This window comes from Vombatus ursinus, unplaced genomic scaffold (assembly GCF_900497805.2).
Source record: "Vombatus ursinus unplaced genomic scaffold, bare-nosed wombat genome assembly UNPS02014789.1, whole genome shotgun sequence".
Taxonomy (NCBI): Eukaryota; Metazoa; Chordata; class Mammalia; order Diprotodontia; family Vombatidae; genus Vombatus; species Vombatus ursinus.
In genome coordinates this window covers 22,272,775-22,296,549 of record NW_020954567.1, presented here as the reverse complement: position 1 = coordinate 22,296,549, position 23,775 = coordinate 22,272,775, and the positions used below count along the sequence as shown (strand labels likewise).

General features: G+C 39.3%; 1 protein-coding gene across 1 annotated transcript in view; it reads right to left on the bottom strand.

Moving 5' to 3' along the window:
* Positions 1-22,113, bottom strand: part of RGSL1 (regulator of G protein signaling like 1) — a 74,633-nt gene extending 52,520 nt beyond the window's left edge. Inside the window, exons 1-9 of the mRNA XM_027868421.1 lie at positions 21,994-22,113; positions 13,697-13,771; positions 12,853-12,982; positions 11,154-11,258; positions 9,782-9,943; positions 7,680-8,707; positions 1,667-1,729; positions 956-1,190; positions 387-497 (exon numbers count right to left, since the gene is read on the bottom strand). Of these exons, the coding sequence (XP_027724222.1) occupies positions 387-497; positions 956-1,190; positions 1,667-1,729; positions 7,680-8,707; positions 9,782-9,943; positions 11,154-11,258; positions 12,853-12,982; positions 13,697-13,771; positions 21,994-22,113 (2,029 nt within the window). The remainder of the gene's footprint in view (positions 1-386; positions 498-955; positions 1,191-1,666; positions 1,730-7,679; positions 8,708-9,781; positions 9,944-11,153; positions 11,259-12,852; positions 12,983-13,696; positions 13,772-21,993) is intronic.
* Positions 22,114-23,775: the final 1,662 nt, after the last annotated feature.

Sequence of the window (23,775 nt, the reverse complement as noted above, 5' to 3'; positions counted from 1 at the left end):
GAAAGCAATTTTAACTTGGACCACTTTTATCTAACTTTTTCATTAACCCAATTTACATAGGGAAAAGGAAGACTGACATCCCTGGCTTCAAGATCAAGATGGATAGAGTTTCACAGCCTACAGATTTGGTGGCCAACTTATTATAATCACAATTCTCAATTAATTAAGTATATTTAAATACACAAAACACCTCATATCCATGATGACTACTCTAGGTAAGTACAGAGTAGGGAAGACAGGGTATCTTTCCCTAAAGGCATTGCCTCCATCCAATGGCCCTCTGAAACAAAACATAGCTCCACCATAAGCTGACATCCTTTGAATTTGGTTCTCCCTTTCTCCTCCCTCAGGATTTAAGCCTTATTTCCTGGAGTTTAGACACTCACCTGCAATTATGGGTTTCTTTTCATAATACTTCCTAAAGTCTTCACTTATTCTTTCTATGGCCAGCTTTGGGTACTGCCTGCACAGTTCTTCAAAGCTCATTTTCCTTGTGTCTGTCAAAGGAGGAGAGGTTTCGGGGGACAGATTGCTTACCAATAATGAGCTCAAAAGTTGATTGATGTTGGCCTGGTGAAAATTTTCCATTAAAATGCATTACATAAATATATCTGCATATGTGTGTGTTTTATTTAAACATGATACCATGTTGGAATGATCTGGCTGCATAATGATACGTGTGGGCCCACAAGGGCCTCTCATGCAAGTTAGAAGCAAGGGACAGAGTCCAGAGACCTGCTGGACATCAAGCCTCTGTTCCTCAGGAACCTACAAAAATAATTATCGATAAAGGGCAAAGGGCCACTGAAAGAAAGAATGTGAGGCTTTGGAGCCGATTCAGAAACCACATTAATGTCTTAGTTCACAAGAGGTTTCGGATGATTCCAATATTGTGGCGTGACTCCTTTTCTCTCACCTGACTGTGGCTCCCAAGCACAGAGACTAACGACTTTACCTTCCCTGAACACCGAAGGCTGTAATTCCAAATGGAGAGATCCTCCTCTTTTCATATCTTGCGTAGCTATCATTTTCCAGTGCTTGTCCATGAGGGCTTCCATGTCTTCCAGGGTGGACAAGCCCAGGCACAGCCCCAGGGATTCTTGTATTCTCTTACACAACAGAACGTACTCCAGGTTGTCCAAAGGTTCCTTTGCTTTCTGCCTCTTGCTTTCACTGTTACTGGTTTGAGACTAATAGAAAGAGATGGTGAGTTTGCCACAAGAACAGGAGACCACACCAGAGGCAATTTCCTTCTGGTTCATCCCTCCAGGCTGACACATGCCAACTGGTGTCAAAATTGAGAAGAATAATCCCTCTTTGTATGAGTTCCCTCCACCTCCACCTCACCACTGGACCCAGTTCCTATAAGAAGTGAAATCTTCCTGGTTTGCAAGTCTGTGGAAAGAAGTTGGGGCCAGGTGTGGATGGATTGGAATTATTTTGAAGAAAGTGAGAGTACTCAATTTCTTTTATGCTGGACACCATGACCGTTATTCATCCCTGAAGCGTAAGTGGGTGTCTCAATCCCTTTTGTTGAAACCATAAAAATATTAAATTCTATGTTGTCAGATAGTCTGTGGCATAACAACCACCTCCTTTGCAAAAACACTCACAAGAATCCCCCAGTACCTTCTCCACCCAATGCTGACCCCTTAACCTCTCCTACCACAAAGATGAGAAACCAGTGGTCATCAAGGTCAAGGAAGTCATCAAACAAGGAAGCAAGAATCTAAAATCCAAACACAAAATATGAAGTATTGAAACAAGTGTACTCTCTGGCCCTCTGGGGCTTAAGTTCATCTGGGATAATAATAACAATAATAATAAATAATAGTGACTACCAACATTTATATGGTGCTCAACAATTTATAAAGCACTTTGTGTGTATCATTTTATTTGAATAAGCTGATTTATTCAGGAAACTGAATTGGAAGAAAAACTCAACAGTGATAAACAATACCAGCCACACCCATTCCTTTGCCTCTAGGATGACACTTCATTCGGAAGTCTGGGAGCCTCAGCTAATTACTGTTTACATAAAGGGTGTCATTTTGTGTAATTTGCTGAAAAAAAAATAACAATAAAAGCAAGTCAGAGTTTTACACATATGTGACAACAGGGTTGCGTGAGACTCAGAAGAGAAGATAAACGTCTCAGGGTTGTGAACTTGGAAGCAGAAACTTTAGGTTCCAGTCCCATTGCTCACACTTTGGAGAATCATTGAATGGCACAGTCGGCTAGTTCAGCCCATCTCTGAACCAGGATCGTCTCTGTAGTCTACCTGGAAAATGGCCACCCAGTTTTACTTGAAGGTCCCTAACAAGGGGACCCCACTGCCTCTGGAAGTAGCCCTTTCCACGTGGAGAGAGCTCAGCTATTTAGAATTTTTTCCACTAATACTGAGCCCAGATTAGTTTCCTTGTAACTTCCTCCCACTGCTTCTAATTTTGCCTTGTGGGACCAAGTGTTACTACAAGAGAACCCTTCAAATGTCTGAAGACAGCTATCATCGCTTTCCTAAAGCTTCTGCTCTTCAAGCTAAGCATGCCCTGCTCCTTCAGCTAACTCCCAAATACATGAACTTGAGGCCACAGCTAGTGTTTGGTGTAAGCAATTTACTTGAACTTTCTGAATCGCCATTCTCCATTTACAAGATGAGGATAATATCAACAATGTCTATCTCAGAGTTGCAAGGAAAGTCCGTTGTAAGCCTAGAATACCTTGTAAAAAGAGAGCTAGGCCGAATGTAATTGAACTGATGACCTTTTTTTCCCTTTCTGTATACCCCCAGTGCTTAACACAGTGCCTGGCACGCAGTTAAGGGCTTAATAAATGCTAGTTGTCTGGCTAAATGTGAAAGCATTTTGTAAGGTTTGATACAAATGGGAGAGACCAGTATGTTATTCATTCAATAAACATTTATTGAGTTCTTATGTGCCAGGCACTTCACCATGCCCTGGGGGAGATTTTAAAAAATGATCAAGACACATTTCATTGCCTTCATGGAATGTGAATGAATCTTCCAGGGATGATAAGGCATTTACAAATTTGCATTACAAATGAATGTAATGGAAATAAAATATGACATCTTCATGAGACAGGATAAACAAAGTACCCTGAGTTCAGACAAGGGAGAGTTTACTAATAGCTGGAAAAGAGAGGAAGGGTTCAGGGAAGAGGTGACAGCATACCATGACATGAAAGAAGTCCTAAAGAAACAAAGAAGGAGAGAGAGAGAGAGAGAGAGAGAGAGAGAGAGAGAGAGAGAGAGAGAGAGAGAGAGAGCACACATGGGCTCTGGTGACAATTACTAAGGACCAAATTGAGAAGAGCAACATGCTGTGAAAAAAGGTTGATAACTGAAAAGCCTTGCTAGTAAGGGAATATTGGGGACCACTGTCTCACAATCTGCAATTATGTGCATGGAGCTTGGAGAGAAGACACTTTGCCAACAAATCTATCTCTCTGTGTCTTGTGATTTGTTTGTTTTTAGTTCTTCAAGTCTTCAGACCAAATTTCTCTTTTTCTTTATATTTCTGAAATCTGAAGAAGCTTTGGAGAGTGTGGAGGCAGACAGATAAGAAATAAGGTTGTATAAAGTTTTTATCTTGTAGACTAAATCAGAAACTGAGTTTGACAGAAATGTAAGTTCTCTACTGTGAATAAATGTTAACTCTTTCCTGCTTCACAGAAAAGAGAAAAGTTTGCGTAAATAAAGAGAATACATTTTAGAAAACCGAATTGGGTACTTGAGAATTTAAAAAATTGAGGTGAAGTAGAATAACTTTTGAATTGGTGCGTGTGTCGAAATTATAAATTTTGCTGCAAATTATCTGAGTCTTACCCATTTTTATAATAGATGATGTATTTGAATTTTTGAGAACTATTTTGCTTCTTGACCACAAAAGAGAAGCTTATTTAAGAAAGCAACTTGAAATGTACATGCAATTTATTTAGAAAAATTCTTAGTGTAACTTCTGTGAATATTATACTAGAACTTAATTGTTATTTGAATGGACTAAGTTTTTGTAAAATAATTGCTGAAAGCATCTTAAAGGAGTTTTGGTGCTTCCATCTTTTATAGGAAATAACAGAATTGGAACAAAATACACGGAAGTTTAAGTGAAGGAAAAGAAGGTTTGAGTGTGTTGACGGAAAGATTTGAAGAAACTTTTGACTTTGTTTAGATGGGAATGTTGTGAAACTTTGTGTGTTTTATTTTATTGGGAACAATAGTAAAAAAAAAAATTGTAGCTTGATTTAGAAGCATATAGGGGAAAATTATAGAGAGCTGGGGGTAATCCGAAAGCAATGGGAACTATACTCAGAGATTTTCAATGTTGCCATCAGAACACACAGATTTGAATTAAATTTAAGCGTGATTAAAAGCATGATTCAGATAGATTATAACCTAATATCAGACTCTGCCACTTTTAAAATATTTGGCAGTAGAATGACTGGAAATAGAGGACTCCATAATATGACCTATCATTAAAATGGTGAATTCTTTTAAAAATCTGGATTCTTTTGGGTTATAGGTTTAATTGTTATACATCCAATTGTTAAAAGAATAATGTGAATTGGGTAGGTAGGTGGCACAGTGGATAGAGCTCTGGCCTTGGAGTCAGGAGGACCTGAGTTTAGATCTGGACTCAAGACAGTCGATACTTACTAGCTGTGCGACCCTGGACAGGTCACTTAACCCTGGTTACTCACCGAAAAAGCAAAAAAAAAAAAAAAAAAAGTGAATTGCTTTGTTCATTTGGAAATACAATAGATAATAATGTTTTATTGTGATTTTAATAAATCAAGAATCTCTTTAAAATTTCCTCATCTGTGAAAAGCAGAGTCCTAAGATCTTATCAGCCCTGCTAACAGTTTAAAACTGTCCTGAGAACTTCCAGAATATCTAAGAGAAGTTGTTCCTGAAAGATCAGATGGCTACAAAGGACCTTTGAGGTTCAAGATGAAATATGCTGATTAAATAAGCATTGGTGGGCAGATAAATCCCAACCTATAACTCCTTGGTGGAAGGATCTGGCTTTTGGATGGAGCAAGATCTTCCCTTGCTTGCTCAGTGAAACTTGGGGCCAAGGGAACTAACGCTATCATGGTTCAGCAGCTCATCCAACTTCTTGATGCCTCCCTCGGTCAGTGACAGAATTAACCTTGATGAAGAAGGGGAATGTTGAATGTAGCTAGCTATGAGCTGACCGTGCCCCAACCCCAGAGCCTGAGGATGGTTAAGCTGGTCCAAACCAGTTACAAAAACAACTAGTTGCACCTGGAGCCAGCCTTTCTGACTAGATGGGACCACTTTCCAACCTCCCCAGCCTTTGGCTATTTTGTAACTTAGCCCTCCCTGTTGCTGCCCCACCCAAGCATTTTTCTCTTATTGAATCTTAATCAAGCATTATTCTCTTATGCCTTAATTGAAGGCATTTTAAAGGCTGGTTTTAGACTGGCAGATGGAGAGAATGGCATCCCATGCTTGACCATCAGTGAAACATTCCTTCCATGTGGAATGTTCTCCCTGTCCATTTTGAATTGTGGAACTCCTACCCACATTTATAGATCCACTTAAATTTCCCTTCTTTCATGAAGCATGAAAGTGTATTTAAACCCTGCCATTTCTGCCCCTTGTGAGCACTCCTACACTCTGGTACTGTGAGGTATCCCGAATTGCAATTCTCTTGCTTTGATGAAAGACCCTTGTTGTCACTACTTTGGTAGTCCTCCTTATTTCAGGCTGACAATGTGTAGAGAAGATGGAGGCAAGGGGAAGTAACTCACAATGGAAACATGAATGATGTGCCAAGATGAGCTAAGGCTGATGGCACTGAAATGGCTGTTTTTGCTCTGGTTAGGCACAAGAAGAAGACTAAAGGAATAGAATCACTGCTCTGGATGAATAGAGTGAGGAGAACAGATGAGGGAGGACCTAATTCTTGATATGCTTATGGTTTTGTTTTTAAAAGAGGACAACAATTTTTGAACTAGGAAGGATAGACAAAAAGTGGCAAACAAGAGTGATTATAAAATAGTTAATAGGAAATGGTTAATCCAAGTGAAGAGATGAAAAAAGAACCCTTAACTACCCTCAAATGACCCAAATGAATTACATCTCACAGTACATAGAGGACTGGAAAATATGATTGCTAAGCTGCTGCCAGTGATTCTTGAAAAATTAAAGAAAATAAGAGAAGTACTGAAGGGTTGAAAATGGACAAATGCCGACCCCCTGCCCCTTATTTTTTAAAGAGAAGAGGGTGAAGTTTTCAAATTATAGGATAGTGAACTTGAGTTTACTTTTGGAAGCATTCCAAAGCACATTTACTAAAGGAATAGTTTGTGAAAATTTAGAAAGGGAAACAATTATTATCATGAGCCAGCATGGCTTCATTAAAAAGAGTTACATGACAACTTTATCCTATACATAAAAGGAATAGTAAATTGTACATAATTTGGAGTTTCATATATAATCTTTCCCCCCCTATTTTACTGTTATGGAAATGCTTGTTTCATTTCTTAAGTTCAGAATAAAATAAAAAATTTTTAAAAGAATTTAAAGATTCCAAAACAATTTTAATTTTTAATTGAAGGCATTTTAAAGGCTGGTTTTAGACTGGAAGATGGAGAGAATGGCATCCCATGCTTGACCATCAATGAAACATTCCTTCCATGAGGAATGTCCTCCCTGTCCATTTTGAATTGTGGAAATCCTACCCACATTTATAGATCCACTTAAATTTCCCTTCTTTCATGAAGCATTCCCTGATTTACCCAGCTGGAAGTGATATCTTCCTCCTCTGAACACTCATTGTCCTTCCTCCTATTTTTGTATCTCTCTTAACATGTTTTATCTTTATGTTTATCTTATCTTTTTTTATTAGATGTTCTCCTGTCTTACTTCTTGAGGGCAGGGACCACACCATTCACACAGTTCCTTGTATGTGGAATGATTTAACAATCATTGAATTAAATTGAACTGGGAGCTGAGAATTCTAACTTAAGCCATTGCTTTTGGCCCTAGGCTTCTTCAATATTAGCCTGAGGCTACTGGCTGATATCGTATCCTCTAATCCACATCATACCACAGCTTAACTTTCTAACTGTAAACTAGTTAGTAAGGAGCCTGAGCCACTGGCCATAGTGAATTCGTTTCTCATCAGGGTTTTCCTGCTATGACCCTCTTCCTTTGTCTTCCCACCTGTTATCTGATCCTATGAACCCTGCTGGAAGATCTTAGATATATAGACTGGGGTACTAAATCCCTTATTCAAACTGCCACAGCTCTCTTGGGAGGAGGAATGATTTTCTTAAGCCTTCCTAGATGAGAGGAATGCATGGTGATCCTATGACAAACCAGTGTATAAGATCATGGCTATACTAGGCCTAGACAATAAACAGCGATCTCCAGGTGGACTATTGGTGAATTTTCATTTGTGTACTTTCAAGAGGGAAGTGAACAAGAGTGGCCTGCTGTCCAGTGACCTGGAAGATTCAATATACCTGGTTGCTTTAGGAAGCTCATTCAACCTCGTACCATCTTCCTCCATAGTTACAAAGAATTAATACTAGAAACATAGGAATAACACTGTTGGAATCCACCCACTGATGGAGGCACTTGTCCTCACAAGGGGCCAAATGCCATGCTAGCTCTCAGCATCCTAGCGTACCTTGCATATCTCTTTCTGTGCTTTGGGGATCCAGGGAATCACATCCCCAGAGGGCAGCAGCTCTTTCAGATGCCGAATGGTTTGAGGTTTGAGCGGCAGGATGGGGCCATTGTCCTCATTTAGGTAGAGCTCACAGATGCGATTTCCAAGAGTATGCCGAAGTAGCAGATTGCCACCTTTCTTGGCACTGATACAAATGGTCAGGAAGTTGTCCAGATCCTTCCAGAGATGTAGGAGGCGGTTCTCCATCTTGTAGTGTTTACTCTTAAGGTAGTCTCCAAAAGGGTTCCCTGCACAGGAATCAGCAGTGAAAGCCCAGTGGAGATATTCAAAGGAATAACTTTTCCGAACCACCTTCTTTAGGGACATCAGGGAGGATTGGTTGATGACAGGGGTGGCATGACGCAATTTGGCCGTGAATTTCTTCTCACAGATTTCTTCTAGGGAAAAGGGCAGATAAGTTTTTTCATCATTTGCCTTGGAGTTGAAGGTTAAGGAACTCATGCTCTCCTTTACCTTTAAGTCACACAGACTGTCTTTCACATGCAGTGGTCTCAAGGCACCCATCCGCACAACAAGTTTTGGTGGAGGGCAGAAGACATCAGGGAAGCCTTGAAATCCTTTGTCAAGCAACTTGCTCTTTTGGGGAGGCAAAGTGTGTAGGACGGGCAGTTCAGGTTCAACAGTCCACGTGCCCTGCTCAATGAATCGCCACATCTTCCTCTTGGTTTTCTTGCTGCAGTATGGCTTCCGGGTCACATAAAGTCTCCTGATGTTCATATCAAGGGGGAGGTCACTTGGCAAAGAGTCAGTACCCTCCTCATCCCCCTGACAGAGGCGGTCTTCATACTCCTGCAGCAGAGCCTGGCACTTCTCCTCCTTGGCCATATTGATCTTGCAGTGCATGTAGAAGTTCGGGAGCCAATAGCTCTGAATTTTGAACAGAGCCACTTTCTGCATGCGGCTCAGGATCTCCCTCCTGGTAGCGGACTGGTTGGGATGCCACACGGAGAGGTTCATCAGTGACTCTGGAAAGCACACGGAGAAACAAAAGGTGAAGGTAGGATGATGATTTCTCCCTCAGTGCGTGGGGGAAAGGAATGGGAAAGAGACAAAATAAACGATTGTTAGTTGAAATTAGAATAAAAAAAGTGAAGATATGATCATTTTGCTACTCCAAGTGCTTTCCAACATATTATCTCCTTTGTTTCTTACAGCCACCCTGGGAGGGAAGGGGGATCCAAACATTAACCCCATTTTCCTCATTTAACTGATGGGATAATTGAACCAGTGAACCAGTAGTAAAGACTGTGGGTTGAGCTCTGATCTGCTGAGAGCAATGGTGACGGTCATTTGGATTGTGCCCAGTGTTCTGACCGAGCTATGAAGTGGAGAGGGGAACACTTGTTATCCTTGCCTTACATAATAAAGTCTAACCTAGACTATTGAATGGATTTAGATAAATAAAAGAAAAAAAATCTGAGGAAATGTTGCAGATTATGAAGAGTCTCAGTCTTGAAGTCTTTTTGAATGAAGGGTATGCTAGATGACCACAGAGAGGACTTTCCAGCCCTGTGTTTCTCTAGCCAACTTTCATTCATCCATATAAATGGGAGCGAGCAGAGGTATAACTAGTCTAAAACAGGAGGTATTGCTACTAGGAGTTGGAATGAACCTTTAATGTACTTACAGTTGAATATGGGGATGTCTGGGAATTCCTTTCAGACAAAATGATGAAGTTACACTGGTTCAGGAGGAAGTAAGCAGCTGCTCATTTGCCCCAACCCAGTGTTGGGTCCTTCTAGCTATCTATACCACTCTGGAAAAAGGCAACTCATCTCTTAGGCTAATGCAAAGTGCCAGCCTAAGTAGAGGTGCCTTCTTTCAGACGCTTCCTATTTGGGCTCCATAGGATTTTTATCATGCATAGAAAAAGACTTTTTTTTAAAAAAAGTGAGCTATCAGTGAAGCAATTAACTAGAGAGCTGCAGTAACTACCAATAATAAAGAAAACAAGTGATGAGGTGGACAATTAAAAAATGATTTGATTCTATCAATCCCTCCATGAGGTTCCCCACTTATGGTGCCTTTCAGATTCTTACTGATGTTCGTATTGCAAAGAATCAACACAGAGGACCCTTCCTGCAAGTGAGTGGCCTTCAGCACCAGGAGGAGGGACAGGTAGGCATCCTTCTGCTTATCATTGGTCTCATCTATCCCGAGGATTCTCTCAGCAATTATCCAGAACTCCACCAGCTCCTCCCCTGCAGAGCAGACAGCAAAGTAAGAGCAGAGTAGACTCCATGCATAGTTAGAGTTGGCAGCCTCCATCCTGGTATATCTTGAAGAACTGACACATCTACCTGAACCCCCTGCCACACAGCCTGGAATTTTGTCAGGAAAAGAGTCTTGGAGTGAAATTACTCTCTCTACAAAAGCCCCATTACCTGAAAGGAAAGGTAGGGTATAGAGCCACAAATAGGCATTCTGGTGCCCAAGGCAAATTCAATTAGTGAAAGGAGGAACTGTCTTGGGGTTTAGGATCCCACATCCTTGCTGATCTTGGGCTTGGGCATCCCCTGGCGAAGGTGTGATGTGGGTCTCCAGTCATGGTGCCAGTGAGAGGCAGCCCCACTGGGGACAGTCATGCTAGGAAAAGGGGTACAGAGGAGGTAACTGAGGCTCAAAGAGGCTCAGTGACTTGCCTAAGGTCAGAGCTAAGTGTCAAAAATAGGACTTGAAGCAAAGTCTTCCTGACTCTGAGTTCAGACCTCCATCCATTGTCTTTCTGCCTCTCCTCAGTGCACTGATAGAAAAGGCAGTCCTGAATGGCACACCAGAGTAGGAGATTTGAAGCAGCTAGCAGGATAGGATAGGGGACAGTGATAACTCTATGAAAGAAATTCAGAACATAGTCTGTTCACTCTTCCCTTTCCTATTCCTCAGAACACAATAACATATGCTGAAGAGGTGGAGGAAGCTGGAGAGAAAAAGCCTCTCTTTGATTCTTTGTTCAAACCATGGTCATGGCCAAGGTGGACTGAACCCAAACCAGCAGTCTGGGATGCAAAATTCTAACTGTGTCACCAACAGGCAAGTGGGGAAGAGAGATTGAGGCTTTAAGCACTGCTACCTATTCCTGGAAAGGGCCCAGGGTGTGTGTGCCTGGTTCATAATCTCTCTATGGAGTTTCAAGCATAGAGTGGACAGAGACCTGTTTTTGTCCTCTTTCTATGTGGCATCAATTCCCAGGAAGTTTTCCTCCATTGGCTTACATAAATCCAAACTCCAACCCATGAGTTGGCAAAGTGGATTCACTATGTCTTCATTTTCTTAAATCTTGATTTAAAGAGGCAACAACACCCTTATTTTGTATCCTAGAATCCCCCCCCCCCCGTGATTCAATAGAAAAGAGGAGATGGAGTGAAGGAGGTGGGAGGGAAGCAGGTCACAGGAATAGCTACAGGAACCCACCTGCTGTGCCACTGAGGTAGGCACAGAAGCGCCACATTCCCCGGACGCTGCCAACACATTTGTAGAGCAGCCACTGGTCTGCTGTCTTCCATCTCATCATGTTGGCTACCAGAAAAAGCTGACAGTGAGAGGGTGGTCCCCAACCCCACCCAAGAAGCTTTGCAAATAGCCAATCTCCTCCTAGCTGTGGTCAATCATCTCAGCCCATTAGACCACTGTGCTCAGGAAACCAAGGCCATAGTTTCAAATATTGGGAACAGTCATTTCTAGAGTACCCAGGTATTGGGGGCAGCTGCCTTGGCAGAGGCTCATGTACCTAAGTATAATCATCCCATGAATTCCTTGCAATAAATGGCTGGAATTATCCATCTCCTTCTTCACATGCTGTCCTTTGCTGACCAACCATTTTTCCTGTTCAAGGTCACCTTTGATGTTGATTTTCACTCACTTTCACCTGGACATACATGTATCAAAGGAGTTAACACATTGTGACTTAAACTGGTTTTGCATGCCCTTGGGTTGGCCCTGAATCCCCTTGGCTGTGGTCAGTTAGCTCCATGGATTAGAAAACGTACTCTTGAAAATAAAGTTGAATGTCTGACCTCTGTCTATAAAACAATTTCTCCAAACATGCTTTTAACTCTGGCTAGGCTGGTTCAAGAAGCCAGGTCTCCTGCCTTATAAGCCCATTACTGTAAGCAGTAATCTGTAGAAGAGATCTTAATTCTTATCCTGTCTTGTCTCATGAAGACAGGTGCTTTCATGTACCAACTTTTCCAAAGGCACCATAGCATAGCAATATGAACATGTTGACCCTTAATGAAGACTATTGGACACGGAATTCTTTTTTTTTTTTGGCTAGGCAATGGGGTTAAGTGACTTGCCCAGAGTCACACAGCTAGTGAGTGTTATATGTCTGAGGCCGGATTTGAACTCAGGTCCTCCTGAATCCAGGGCTAGGGCTCTATGCACTGTGTCACCTAGCTGCCCCAGACATGGAATTCTTGTTGTAAGGTCTTGTGGCCTCCCATTGTATTCTCATTGTTCTACAATTTTTTCCTTGGTGTCCATCATAAAACAGTGCTGGACTCTTTTCCCTTTAGATATCTGGCTCCTGTCTCTTGTACTCACTTGATTGAAGCTTCAATCTTCAAGAGATTGTTCAATCTTCAATATTTTGAAGCCTACCAATTAAATTCAGTTTTCTTTTCCTGGCATTCAGTGCCCTCCATAGATTGGCACCTCCGTACCTAGCCTTCTATCGTCTTTTATTCCTCATCTTCATTCACTCAATGATATAGTTAAACCAAAATATTCTGTTTCTGAAACATGAACAAAGATGGAAATCTTTGTTCATGCTGCTGCCTAGGACTGGAATGTCTTCCCTACAACTATTTGCTTGTTGGATTCCTACCCATTCATTCAGTCCCACTTAAATATCACCTTCTCCATAGAAATTTCTTTGATCTTTGCTGTCTGTAGTGACCTGAACCCTTTTGGTTCTCATTAAATGTTTTTTGCATCCTTCTAATTGACTAAACCATACATTATTGTTTATTAAACACCTACATGACTGTAAGTTCCTTAAGCAACTTTTTGTCTGCTAGACTTTGTAGCTCTTAATGCACATTGCATAATGCTCTGCACAGAATAATCATTTAAAAGTTGTCCAGTTGAATTGAAATTGAATTGTGCTCACCACCCTCTGGGGATTTGATGAAACTGAGGAGTTCCTTACAGAGCATATAATGGTGACATAAGTTGGTCTTGCAGAAATAAGGTAATCTGTATTTTTCCAACCATGTCAATAAGCCTTTGTACTTGGCAGTCTAAAATTCAAGAAGGACAGGAACAGAAGAGAAAATAATGGCCAATGGGAATCTTCCCACCCATCTCAGAATGGGGTAAATGACAGTCCTCTCCCTCTCCCCCCGATCAAGCTGGATCCCACTATTTGAGATTGGAGGCACAGGGTGCTGAAGACAGAGTCCAAAGAGAGGAAACTCTAGTCTTTGGTTGAGGTTGGCAAAGAGGAAGCTGTATTAGGAAGGAAGAAAAGTAGTGGTTTGAATTCATGCAATGTTCTTTCATTTCCAAATCCATTTCTCTGAATGTGTTAATGTTGTTTAAAATAGAATCTATAGTCTATGTGAAAAATGGACCTTCCTTCCCAAAACATCCTTCCATAGCCACCACTCCCCACTCCCCCACAAAAGGATTATTTTCCCCTATTAAGCTCCTCCTGAGAAGGCAGGGTCTTAATTTTTGTATTTATATGCACAAATCTTAGCCCAATGCCTGTCAAGCAGTAAGTAAACACTTAACAAGGAGACAGCCAGCCTACTGGTGAGGAGCCTCTCTGTATATATTAGGAAAATTATTTACCTGGTTCAACATTGGTTGTCCTGCCCCTCATGTGCCTTCAACTTGCCTCAAGTTTTGTTTCCAACCCACTCCCCCTTTCCCCAGCCACACTTCAACTTACCCCTAAAGCCCCCCCCCATATGCCTATTCCATTTAATGAAGGCTAGAACTTGACTTACCAAAGTATAGGGTAACTCTGGCCATAGAATCCATTGTAAATCATGAACTATATAAATTGGCATTTGACCAAAGACCTGCAAAAGAAAGAGAAGAATCCAGTCAGTAGAATGGAGTTTATTACCCATGTGTATAAAATGCCTACTCTTTACAGAACAGTGTTTCTTGGGGCCATGCTCAACTATTTCAGAAGATATTATCCTCAAAATATTCCCAGCTTAACAATACTGACCACTAGAGCAGAGTAACCTTGCAGATACATACCCCAAATTGACCAGCCTACTGCATGTGCATATGTGTGCTTGTGTATGTTTTTAACTAGTTCTTCTTATCCAACCTGTATATCCAAGTCAGTCAGCCAGTCAATCAGTGAATCAACAAGCATTTATTAAATATTTACTATTTGTTAGGCACCACTATGCTAAGCACTGGAGATATAAAGAGAAGCAAGTTTAATGGAAGAGACAATGTGTAAGTGGCTAGGTGTGTGTAAAATATATAGAGAGCAAATAGAAAGTAATTTGTGAGAGGAAGCCAGTAGCAGCAGATGGGACCAAGAAAAGACTCCTGAAGAATGTAGGATTTGATCTGAGTCTTGAAGGAAGTGAGGGAACTGAGGAGGTAGAGCATTCTAGGCATGAGAGATAGCTAGCAGAAAGACATGGAGATATCCTCATTCAGTAGGCCAGTGAGACTGGATTGCATAATGCACCAAGGAGAGTAAAGTGTAAAGCTGGAAAAGATAGGGTGAAATAATTTTCCAGGCCATGACAACTTAGAAGGTCAACAGGACACTACTGTCTCACTCAGGTAAGAGGAGCACAGTCCAGCAGATGTGGCATCTGGGTAATCCAGCAACAGGTCTCACTCCAGCAAGTTAGCAGTGAGATCTCAAGCTCTAGGAGAAGCCAGCAGCAAAGTCCCATTCCCCTGGTGCAAGCCAGCAATATAGTCTTGTTCCCCCTGGCACAAGAGGCTCGGGACAGTGCTCCCTCACCCCAGGAGCAAAGCTCGCTTATAACATAAAGTTAAAAGTCATGAGGTAGGTTGGAAGAATGAGCAAAAAACAAACAAACAAACAAACAAACAAACAAACAAACCTGACAATAGAAAGTTACTATGGTGACAGGGAAGATCAAAACACAAAGTCAGAAGAGAACAACAATGTCAAAATGGCTACTCATGAAGCCTCAAAGAAAAATGTGAATTGGTCTCTGGCCAAAAAAAAAAAAAAAAAAAAAAAGGCCTCCTAGAGGAACCCAAAAAGAATTTTAAAAATCAAATAAGAGAGGTAGAGGAAAAATTGAGAAAAGAAATGAGAATGATATATGACAATCATGAAAAAAACAGTCAACAAAAAATGGAAAAAGATGTACAAAAATTCACTGAAGAAAACAACTCCTTAAAAAGTAGAATTGAGAGGGCAGCTAAGTGGCACAGTGGATAGAGCACTGGCCCTGAAATCAGGAGGACCGGAGTTCAAATCTGGCCTCAGACTGAACACTTGACATGTACTATCTGTGTGACCTTGGGCAAGTCACTTAACCCCTATTGCCTCACTAACAAAAAAAAAGTAGAATTGACCAAATGGAAAAAAGATGTATAAAAATCCACGAAGAAAATAATTCCTTAAAAATTAGAATTTGTCAAGTAGAAGCTAATGATGCCATAAGACATCAAGAAACAATAAAACAAAATCAAAAGAATGAAAAAAATAGAAGAAAATGTGAAATATCTCACTGAGAAAACAATGAACCTGGAAAATAAATCCAGGAGAGATAATTTAAGAATTATTGGAGTACCCGAAAGCCATGATCAAGAGGGAAAAAAAAGGCCTGGACATCATATTTCAAGAAATTATTAAGGAAAATTGTCTGATATCCTAGAACCAGAGGGCAAAATAGAGATTGAAAGAATCCATTGATCCCCTCCTGAAAGAAATCTCAAAATTAAAACCCCTAGGAATATTATAGATGAATTCCAGAGCTCCCAGGTAAAGGAAAAAATATTGCAAGCAGACAGAAAAAAAACAATTCAAATATCATAGAGACAGTTGGGATCACACAATATTTAGTATCTTCCACATATTCCACAGAATATGATATTCTGGAGGGCAAAGGAACTAAGATTACTACCCAAAACCATCTTTACTTCAAAACTGCATATAATCCTTCAGGGAGAAAAATAGATATTCAATGAAATAGAAGACTTCCAAGCATTCTTGATGAAAAGACCAGAGCTGAACAGAAAATTCGATCTTCAAATATGAGACTCAAGAAAAGCATAAAAAAGTAAACAAGAAAGAAAAAAACATAAGGGATTCAATAAGGTTAAACTGTTTATGTTCCTACAGGGGAAGCTGATACTTGTAACTCTTAAGAATTTTATCACTATTAGGCCAGTTAGAGCATATATAGACAGAGGGCACAAGTATAAGTTGACTATGATGGCATGATATAAAAAAATACCAAAATTAAGGAATGAAAAAGATGTTTGTATTGGGAGAAGAGGGAAGGATGATGTAGGAGAGAGTATATTGTATCACAGGAAGAGGCACACAAGACCTATTACAGTGAAAGGAAAGATGGGGTGGGGGCAACACTTGAACCTTACTCTCATCAGAATTGACTCAAAAAGGGAATAACATACACACTCATTTGGGTATAGAAATCCATCTTACTCTATAGGGAAGTAGGAGGGGTTGGGAGAGAGAGGAGGACACTGATAGAAAGGAGGGCAGATTGGGGGAGGCAGTAGTCAGAAGCAAAACACTGGTGAGGAGGGACAGGGTGAAAGGAGAGAGGCAGAGAAACAGAGACAGACAGAAACAGAGATGGAGGGACAGAGAGAGAGACACACACACATAGAGACAGAGACACATACACACAGATGGAGACAGAGAAAAGCATAAACAGGAGAAAAAAGGATGGAGGGAAATACACAGTAATCACAACCCTAAATATGAAGGTGATGAACTCACCCATAAAATGGAAGCAGATGTCAGAGTGGATTAAAAACCATAATCTTACAATTTGTTGTTTAAAAGAAATGCATTTGAAGCAGAAAGACACACATAGAGTAAAGGTAAGGGGCTGGAGCAGAGTCTATTATGCTTCAGCTGAAGTAAAAAAAGTAGAAGCAGCAATTATGATCTTGGGCAAAGCAAAAGCAAAAATAGATCTAATTAAAAGATAAAACCATATCATACTGAAAGGTACCATAGACAATGAAATAATATCAATATTAAACATATATTCACCAAATGGTATAGTATCCAAATTTTTAAAGGAGAAGTCAAATGAATTACAGGAAATAGACAGCAAGACTATATTAGTTTTTGTTGTTCAGTAATTTCAGTCATGATGGAATCTTCAGGACCCCATCTGGGTTGTTTTTTTTTTTCCTTTTTTTAACAAAGATGCTAGAGTGCTTTGCCATTTCATTCTCTAGCTTATTTTATAGATGAGGAAACTGAGGCAAAAAGGGTTAACTTATTTGCCTAGAATTCACACAACTAGTAAGTGTCTGAGGCCAGATTTGAACTCAGGTCTTCTAGGCCCAGTGCTCTATCCACTTAGTCATAGGAGGAAATCGACAGTAACACTATACTACTAGAAAACCTCAACTTTCCCCTCTCAGAACTAAATAAATCTAACCCCAAGATAAACACAAAAGAAGTTAAGATGAATAGAATTTTAGAAAAGTTAGATATAATAGACCTCTAGAGAAAATTGAATGGGAATAGAAAGGAATATACCTTTTTCTTGGTGGTACATAGCACCTACACAAAAATTGATCATATATTAGGGCATAAAAACCTCACACTAAAATGTAGAGAAGCAGAAATATTAAATACACCCCTTTCAGATTATAACATGATAAATATTATATTCAATAAAGGGCCATGGAAAGAGAGATTAAAAATTATTTGGAAACTAAATAATCTAATCCCAAAGAATCAGTGAGTCAAAGAACAAATCATAGAAACAAAAATTTCGTGAAAGAGAATAGAAACAATGAGACAGCACATCAAAATTTATAGGATGCAGCCAAAGCACCACTTAGGGGAAAATTTATATCTCTAGACAACAACAAAATAGAGAAAGAGCAGATCAATGAATTGGGCATGCAACTAAAAAAAAAACTAGAAAAAGAACAAATTAAAAATCCCCAATTAAACACCAAATTGGAAATCCTGAAAATCAAAAGAGAGATTAAAAAATTGAAAGTAATAAAGCCATTGAATTAATGATTAAAAGTAGGAGCTAGTTTTATAAAAAATAAAATAGATAAACCATTGGTTAATTTGATTTTAAAAAAAAGAAAAAAGAAAACCAAATTACCTGTATCAAAAATGAAAAAGAAAAAGAAAATAAAAAAGTGAATGCACCACCAATGAAGAGAAAATTAAAGCAATTATTATGAGCTATTTTGCCCAATTATATGCCAATAAATCTGACTATCTAGGTGAAAGGGATGAATATGTGCAAAATATAATTTCCCCAGATTAACAGAAGAGAAGATAGAATACTTAAAGAATCCCATCTTAGAAAAAGAAATTGAACAAGTCTTCAAAAAACTCCCTAAGGAAAAAAATCTTAGAGCCAGATGGATTCATAAGTGAATTCTACCAAACATTTAAAGAACAATGAATTCCAATACTATATAAACTATTTGGGAAAAAAGATGAAGGAGTCTTTTTATGACACAAATATGGTGCTGATAGCTAAAACAGAAAGTGTGAAGACAGAGAAAGAAAACTATAGACCTATAACTATAACTATAGACCAATTTCCCCAAAGTGGTATGAATATTGATGCAAAAAATGTAAATAAAATTTAATAAAACACTAGCAAGGAGATTATAGCAATATATCACAAGGATCATACACTATGACCAGGTGGGATTTATACCAAAAATGCAGAGCTGGTTCAATATTAGGAAAACTATCAGCACAATTGACCATATCAATAACAAAACAAATAGAAATTATAAGATTATCTCAATGGATGTAGAAAAAGCCTTTAATAAAATATAGTACTCATTCCTATTAAAAATACTAGAGAATAGGAACAAACGGAGCTTTCCCTAAAATGGTAAGTAGTATCTATCTAAAACCATCAGCAAGCATTATCTAGATAAGCTAGAAGCCTTCCCAATGAGATCAAGGGTGAAACAATGATGTACATTATCACCATTATTATTCGATATTATACTAGAAATGTTAGCTCTAGAAATAAGAGAAGAAAAAGAAATTAAGGGAATTAAAATAAGCAGTGAGGAAAGAAAACTATTACTCTTAGCAGATGATATGATGGTATACTTAGAGAATCCTAGAGAACCAACTGAAAACTATTCAAAATGATGACCAATTTTAGCAAAGTTGCAGGATATAAAATAAACCCACATAAGTCATCAGCATTTCTATATTACTAATAAGGTCCAGCAGCAAGAGATAGAAAGGGACATTCCATTTAAAATAACTGTAGACAACGCAAAATATTTGGGAGTCTACCTGCTAAGACAAACCCAGAAACTATATGAACACAATCACAAAACACTTTTCACACAATGAAAGTCAGATCTAAACAATTGGAAAAAATATCAATTGCTTGTGCATGGATTGAGCCACTACAATAAAAATGACAATTTACCTAAATTATTTGATTCAGTGCCATGTCAATCAGACTACCAAAAAATGATTTTAAAGAACTAGAAATAAATAATAACAAAATTCATCCGGAAGAGCAAAAAGTCTATAATATAAAGAAAATCAATGCAAAAAAAAATGTAAAGGAAGGCAGCCCAGCTGTACCAGATCTCAAAGTGTTTTATAAAGTGGTAATCATCAAAACAATCTGGTACTGGCTAAGAAATAGAGTGGTATATCAATGGAATAGATTAGATACATAATACACAGTAGTCAATGACCACAGTAATCTAGTGTTTGATAAATCCAAAGACTCCAACTTTTGGAACAAGAACTCACTATTTAATAAAAACTGCTGGGAAAACTAGAAAAACAATATGGCAGAAACTAGGTATAGATCAACATCTCACACCATATACCAAGATGAGGCCAAAATGGGTACATGATCTAGACATAAAGGGAGATACCATAAGCAAATTAGGTTAGCATAGAATAGTTTCCCTTTCAGATCTATGGAGAAGGGAAGAATTTATGAGCAAACAGGAGATAGAGAGCATTACGAGATGTAAAATGGATAATTTTGATTATATTAAATTAAAAAGGTTTTGCACAAACAAATGCCACCAAGATTAGAAGCAGAAAGATGAGAAATAACTTTTTTACAGCGAGGCCTCATTTCTCACATATATAGAGAACCGAGTCAAATTTATAAGAATATAAGTCATTCCACAACTGATAAATGGCCAAAGGATATGAATAGGTAGTTTTCAGGTAAGAAAATCAAAGCTATTAATAATCATATAAAAATGATCTGAAACACTATTGATTAGAGAAATACAAATTAAAACAACTCTGAGGTACCATCTCACACCTATCCGTTTGACTAATATGACAGAAAAGGAATGTGATAAATGTTGGTGGGGATGTGGGAAAACTGGGACACTAATGCATTGTTGATGGAGTCATGAACTGTTCCAAGCATTCTGGAGAGCAATTTGGAATTATGCCCAAAGGGCTATAAAAGTATGCATACTCTTTGATCCAGCAATACCACTACTAGGTCTGCATCCCAAAGAGATAAAAAAAAAAGGGGGGGGAAGGAGGACCTATTTGTAAAAATATTTATAATAGCTTTTTTGTGGTGGCCAAGAAGTGGAAATTGAGGGGATGCCCATCAAATGGGAAATGCCTGAACAAGTTGTGATATTTTTAATGGGATATTATTGCGCTATAAGAAATGAACAGGATAATTTCAGAAAAACCTGGAAAGACTTACATGAACTGATGCAAGGTAAAGTGAGCAGAACCAGGAAAATATTGTACATGGTAACAACAATATTGTATGATGATCAATTGTGAATGATTTAGCTATTATCAACAATACAATGATCCAAAATTATTCCAAAGGACTCATGATGAGAAATGCTATCCACCTTCAGAGAAAAGCTGGTAGAATCTGAATGCAGATCAAAGCATACTATTTTTTACTTTCTTTGTTTTTGTTGTTGTGATTTGTTTTTATATTTTTTGGTCTGTGTTTTCTTTCACACCATGACTAATATGGAGATGTGTTTTGCATGATTGCACATATATAACCTATTTCAAATTGCTTACGGTCTCAGGGAAGGGGAGAGAAAGGAGGGAGGGAGGGAAGGAGAGAATTTAAAGTGCAAAATTTAAAAAAAGAATGTTAAAATTGTTTTTTCATGTAATTGGGGAAAATAAGATATTATTTAAAAAATGAAAATGACTGAACAACAACAATGAATAAAGAGAAGGCTCTAAGGGCAAAGTCCAGTGGAATCATTTTTATACCACCTGTGGAGTTTCCACAGACTTTAGGTTGGGCTAGTGCTGTATCTTCAGTATCTTCTCCTTCCACTGTAATTCAAACCTAACCAGCTAAAATATGACTAGAGACTTCGTGTTTTGAAGATGGAGTTTAGTCATTTTAATAATAATAACTGCAAAATGATTTTCACGTATTTTTGTCTGATCCTCACAACAACCCTGGGAAATAGGTGCTGTTGTTATTGCCATTTAACAGATGGGGGAAATGAGGCCAACAGAGGTTAAATAACTTTCCCAGGGTCACACAACTAATGTCTTAGTGTCTGAGGCTGTATTGGGACTCAGGTCTTCCTCACTCCAGGTTTAACACTTTATCCATTGTGCCCCCTAGCCACCTAAAAAAAAGATCTACATTCACATCTGCCTTGAATTGTTAAATCAAATTAGATTAAAATACTTTGGTTTGTTTCTCAGTTAAATAAAAGAAATATAATACAACATGACACAATAATAATAGCTAACATTTATATAGTGCCTACTATGTTCCAGGCATTTTCCTAAGCCCTCTTTTTATAATTTTTATCTTATTGGATCCTCACAACCACCCGGCGAGGTAGGTCTATCATTATCTCCCATTTTACAGATGAGGAAACTGAGGCAGGCATAAGTTAAGAGACTTGCCCAAGGACACACAGCTACTAAGTGCTTGAGGCAGGAATTAAATCTGGTCTTCCTGACTCTAGACCCAGAGCTGTATCCGCTCTACCATCCATGCAATGCAATACAATTTAATAGACAACATCTAAGTTAAACTTTCAGGAGTTTGGGTTCAGATTCCTGAATGCAACAGATACTTACTGGGAGAGACAGAAATGTGTTGAAAAAATCAGCAAAGACCTCATCTTCCAGCAGCACTATAAGGTTTGTTGAAGCAATGACATCTGTATGAGGAATAAGAAACCAATAAACTAGGCTCATGGTCAATGTCTAGAAATAAGATAATAAGATGACTAACAATCTTGTCTTTGGAAGGGACCTTCAAGGTCATCTCATCCCACTCACCTCCCACCCAATGCCCGAATGACTGACGGTGGCACGTGGCCCTTCAGCCTTTGCTCAGAAACCTCCAGGGATCAAGAACTCATCCGTTCACAAGGCAGTCCTTGCCATTTTCAAACAGCTCTGCATGTTGAAAGCAAGTTCTTTCTCATACTGAGCCAAATCTTCCTCCCGGTAGCTTCTATCCGGGGATCCAGACTCCCCCTCCGGAGCCACGCTGAATCAATCAAGTCCTCTTACCTCTTGACCATCTTTCAAACATTTCAAGAAAGTTCTATCTTTACTCCCCAAGTCTTCTCTTCTTCGGGATAGGCGTCCCCAGAGTCTTCAACTGCTTCTCGTATGACAGACTCTCCAGACCCTTCACCACCTTCACCTCTGGACGTGCTGAAGGTTTGTCAATGCCCCTCTTAAACTGTGCATCAAGAAATTTCTGCGGTGCCCAGTTAGGAATTTAACTCCTCTGTTACACGTTTAAAGCTCTTTGCAACCTATCTTCAACCTGTCTTTCTACCAAGCATTGTAGTTTCAATTTTGCAGTACTTGTTTGCGTGTACACTGAAGTCAATGCGTCAAAGAGACCTGTAAATTCATTAGTCCGGCAAGCACACTAAAATCTCCATACAGTTTTTGGGTTTAGAGAGATGCAAGAGACTCAGAGCAGTCATCACATGATACGTATCAGAGGTGGGACATGAGACCAAGTCCTTTGGATTTCCAGTCAGTACTGTAGGCGTGATGCCATAGTAGACAAACAGAATAATAAAAAAGAAGAATACTATCTAACAAGAACATATTGTACTGTAATGCCTATGGTCATTATCTAGGGATATTGTATGTACCTGTGATTTCATTGATATAGGAAACTCCCAGAAGAGGAAGATCCCTCTACCAATACAGGTCAGCATCTTCTCTGCATCTGCTAAGAAAGCTGCCTAGAGGAGTGAGAAGTTACATGACTTGCTTAGGGTCACATGGCCAATGTGTGTCACAAGTGACACTTGGACCCTAATCTTCCTGGCTTAAAGGCCAGCTCTCTACTCACTATGTAATTATTTCTAACTGACATTTTCACTTGTGATTTCTTAATGAGCAGATATGAAAAGTTTAGATCTGAAACATGTATGCCTGGTACACATCAGAGACAAGACTTGAGCCAGGACTTCCTGATTCCAAGGCTGGTCCTCTAGCTACTGTGCTATAACCAGCCCCTCCCACCATGTGTTTAAATGGGATGGGAACTGGGACAGAAAACATCGCTTTGGACCTCTGAACTTCATAATGGGGTTGGGGGCAGAGAGGAGAAGGGAATGGGAGGAGCAGAAACAGCCAGGATAGCCATGGTACTGTAAACACCTGGTGAGCTGCAATCACCCCTGCCTAGAACAAAGTATGCACCTGAGAAATGCTGAATGAATGAATGAATTTCTTTGGGCAACAGTAACACCACTGCCATTAGCTGCTTACCCCTGCCTTAGAAAATATTTCTGTTCCTTCTGAGATTGTCTCCAATTCATCCTGTCTATATTTTGTTTATGCATAGTTGCTTGTATTTCATTTCCTCCTGCAGAAATTTTGCCT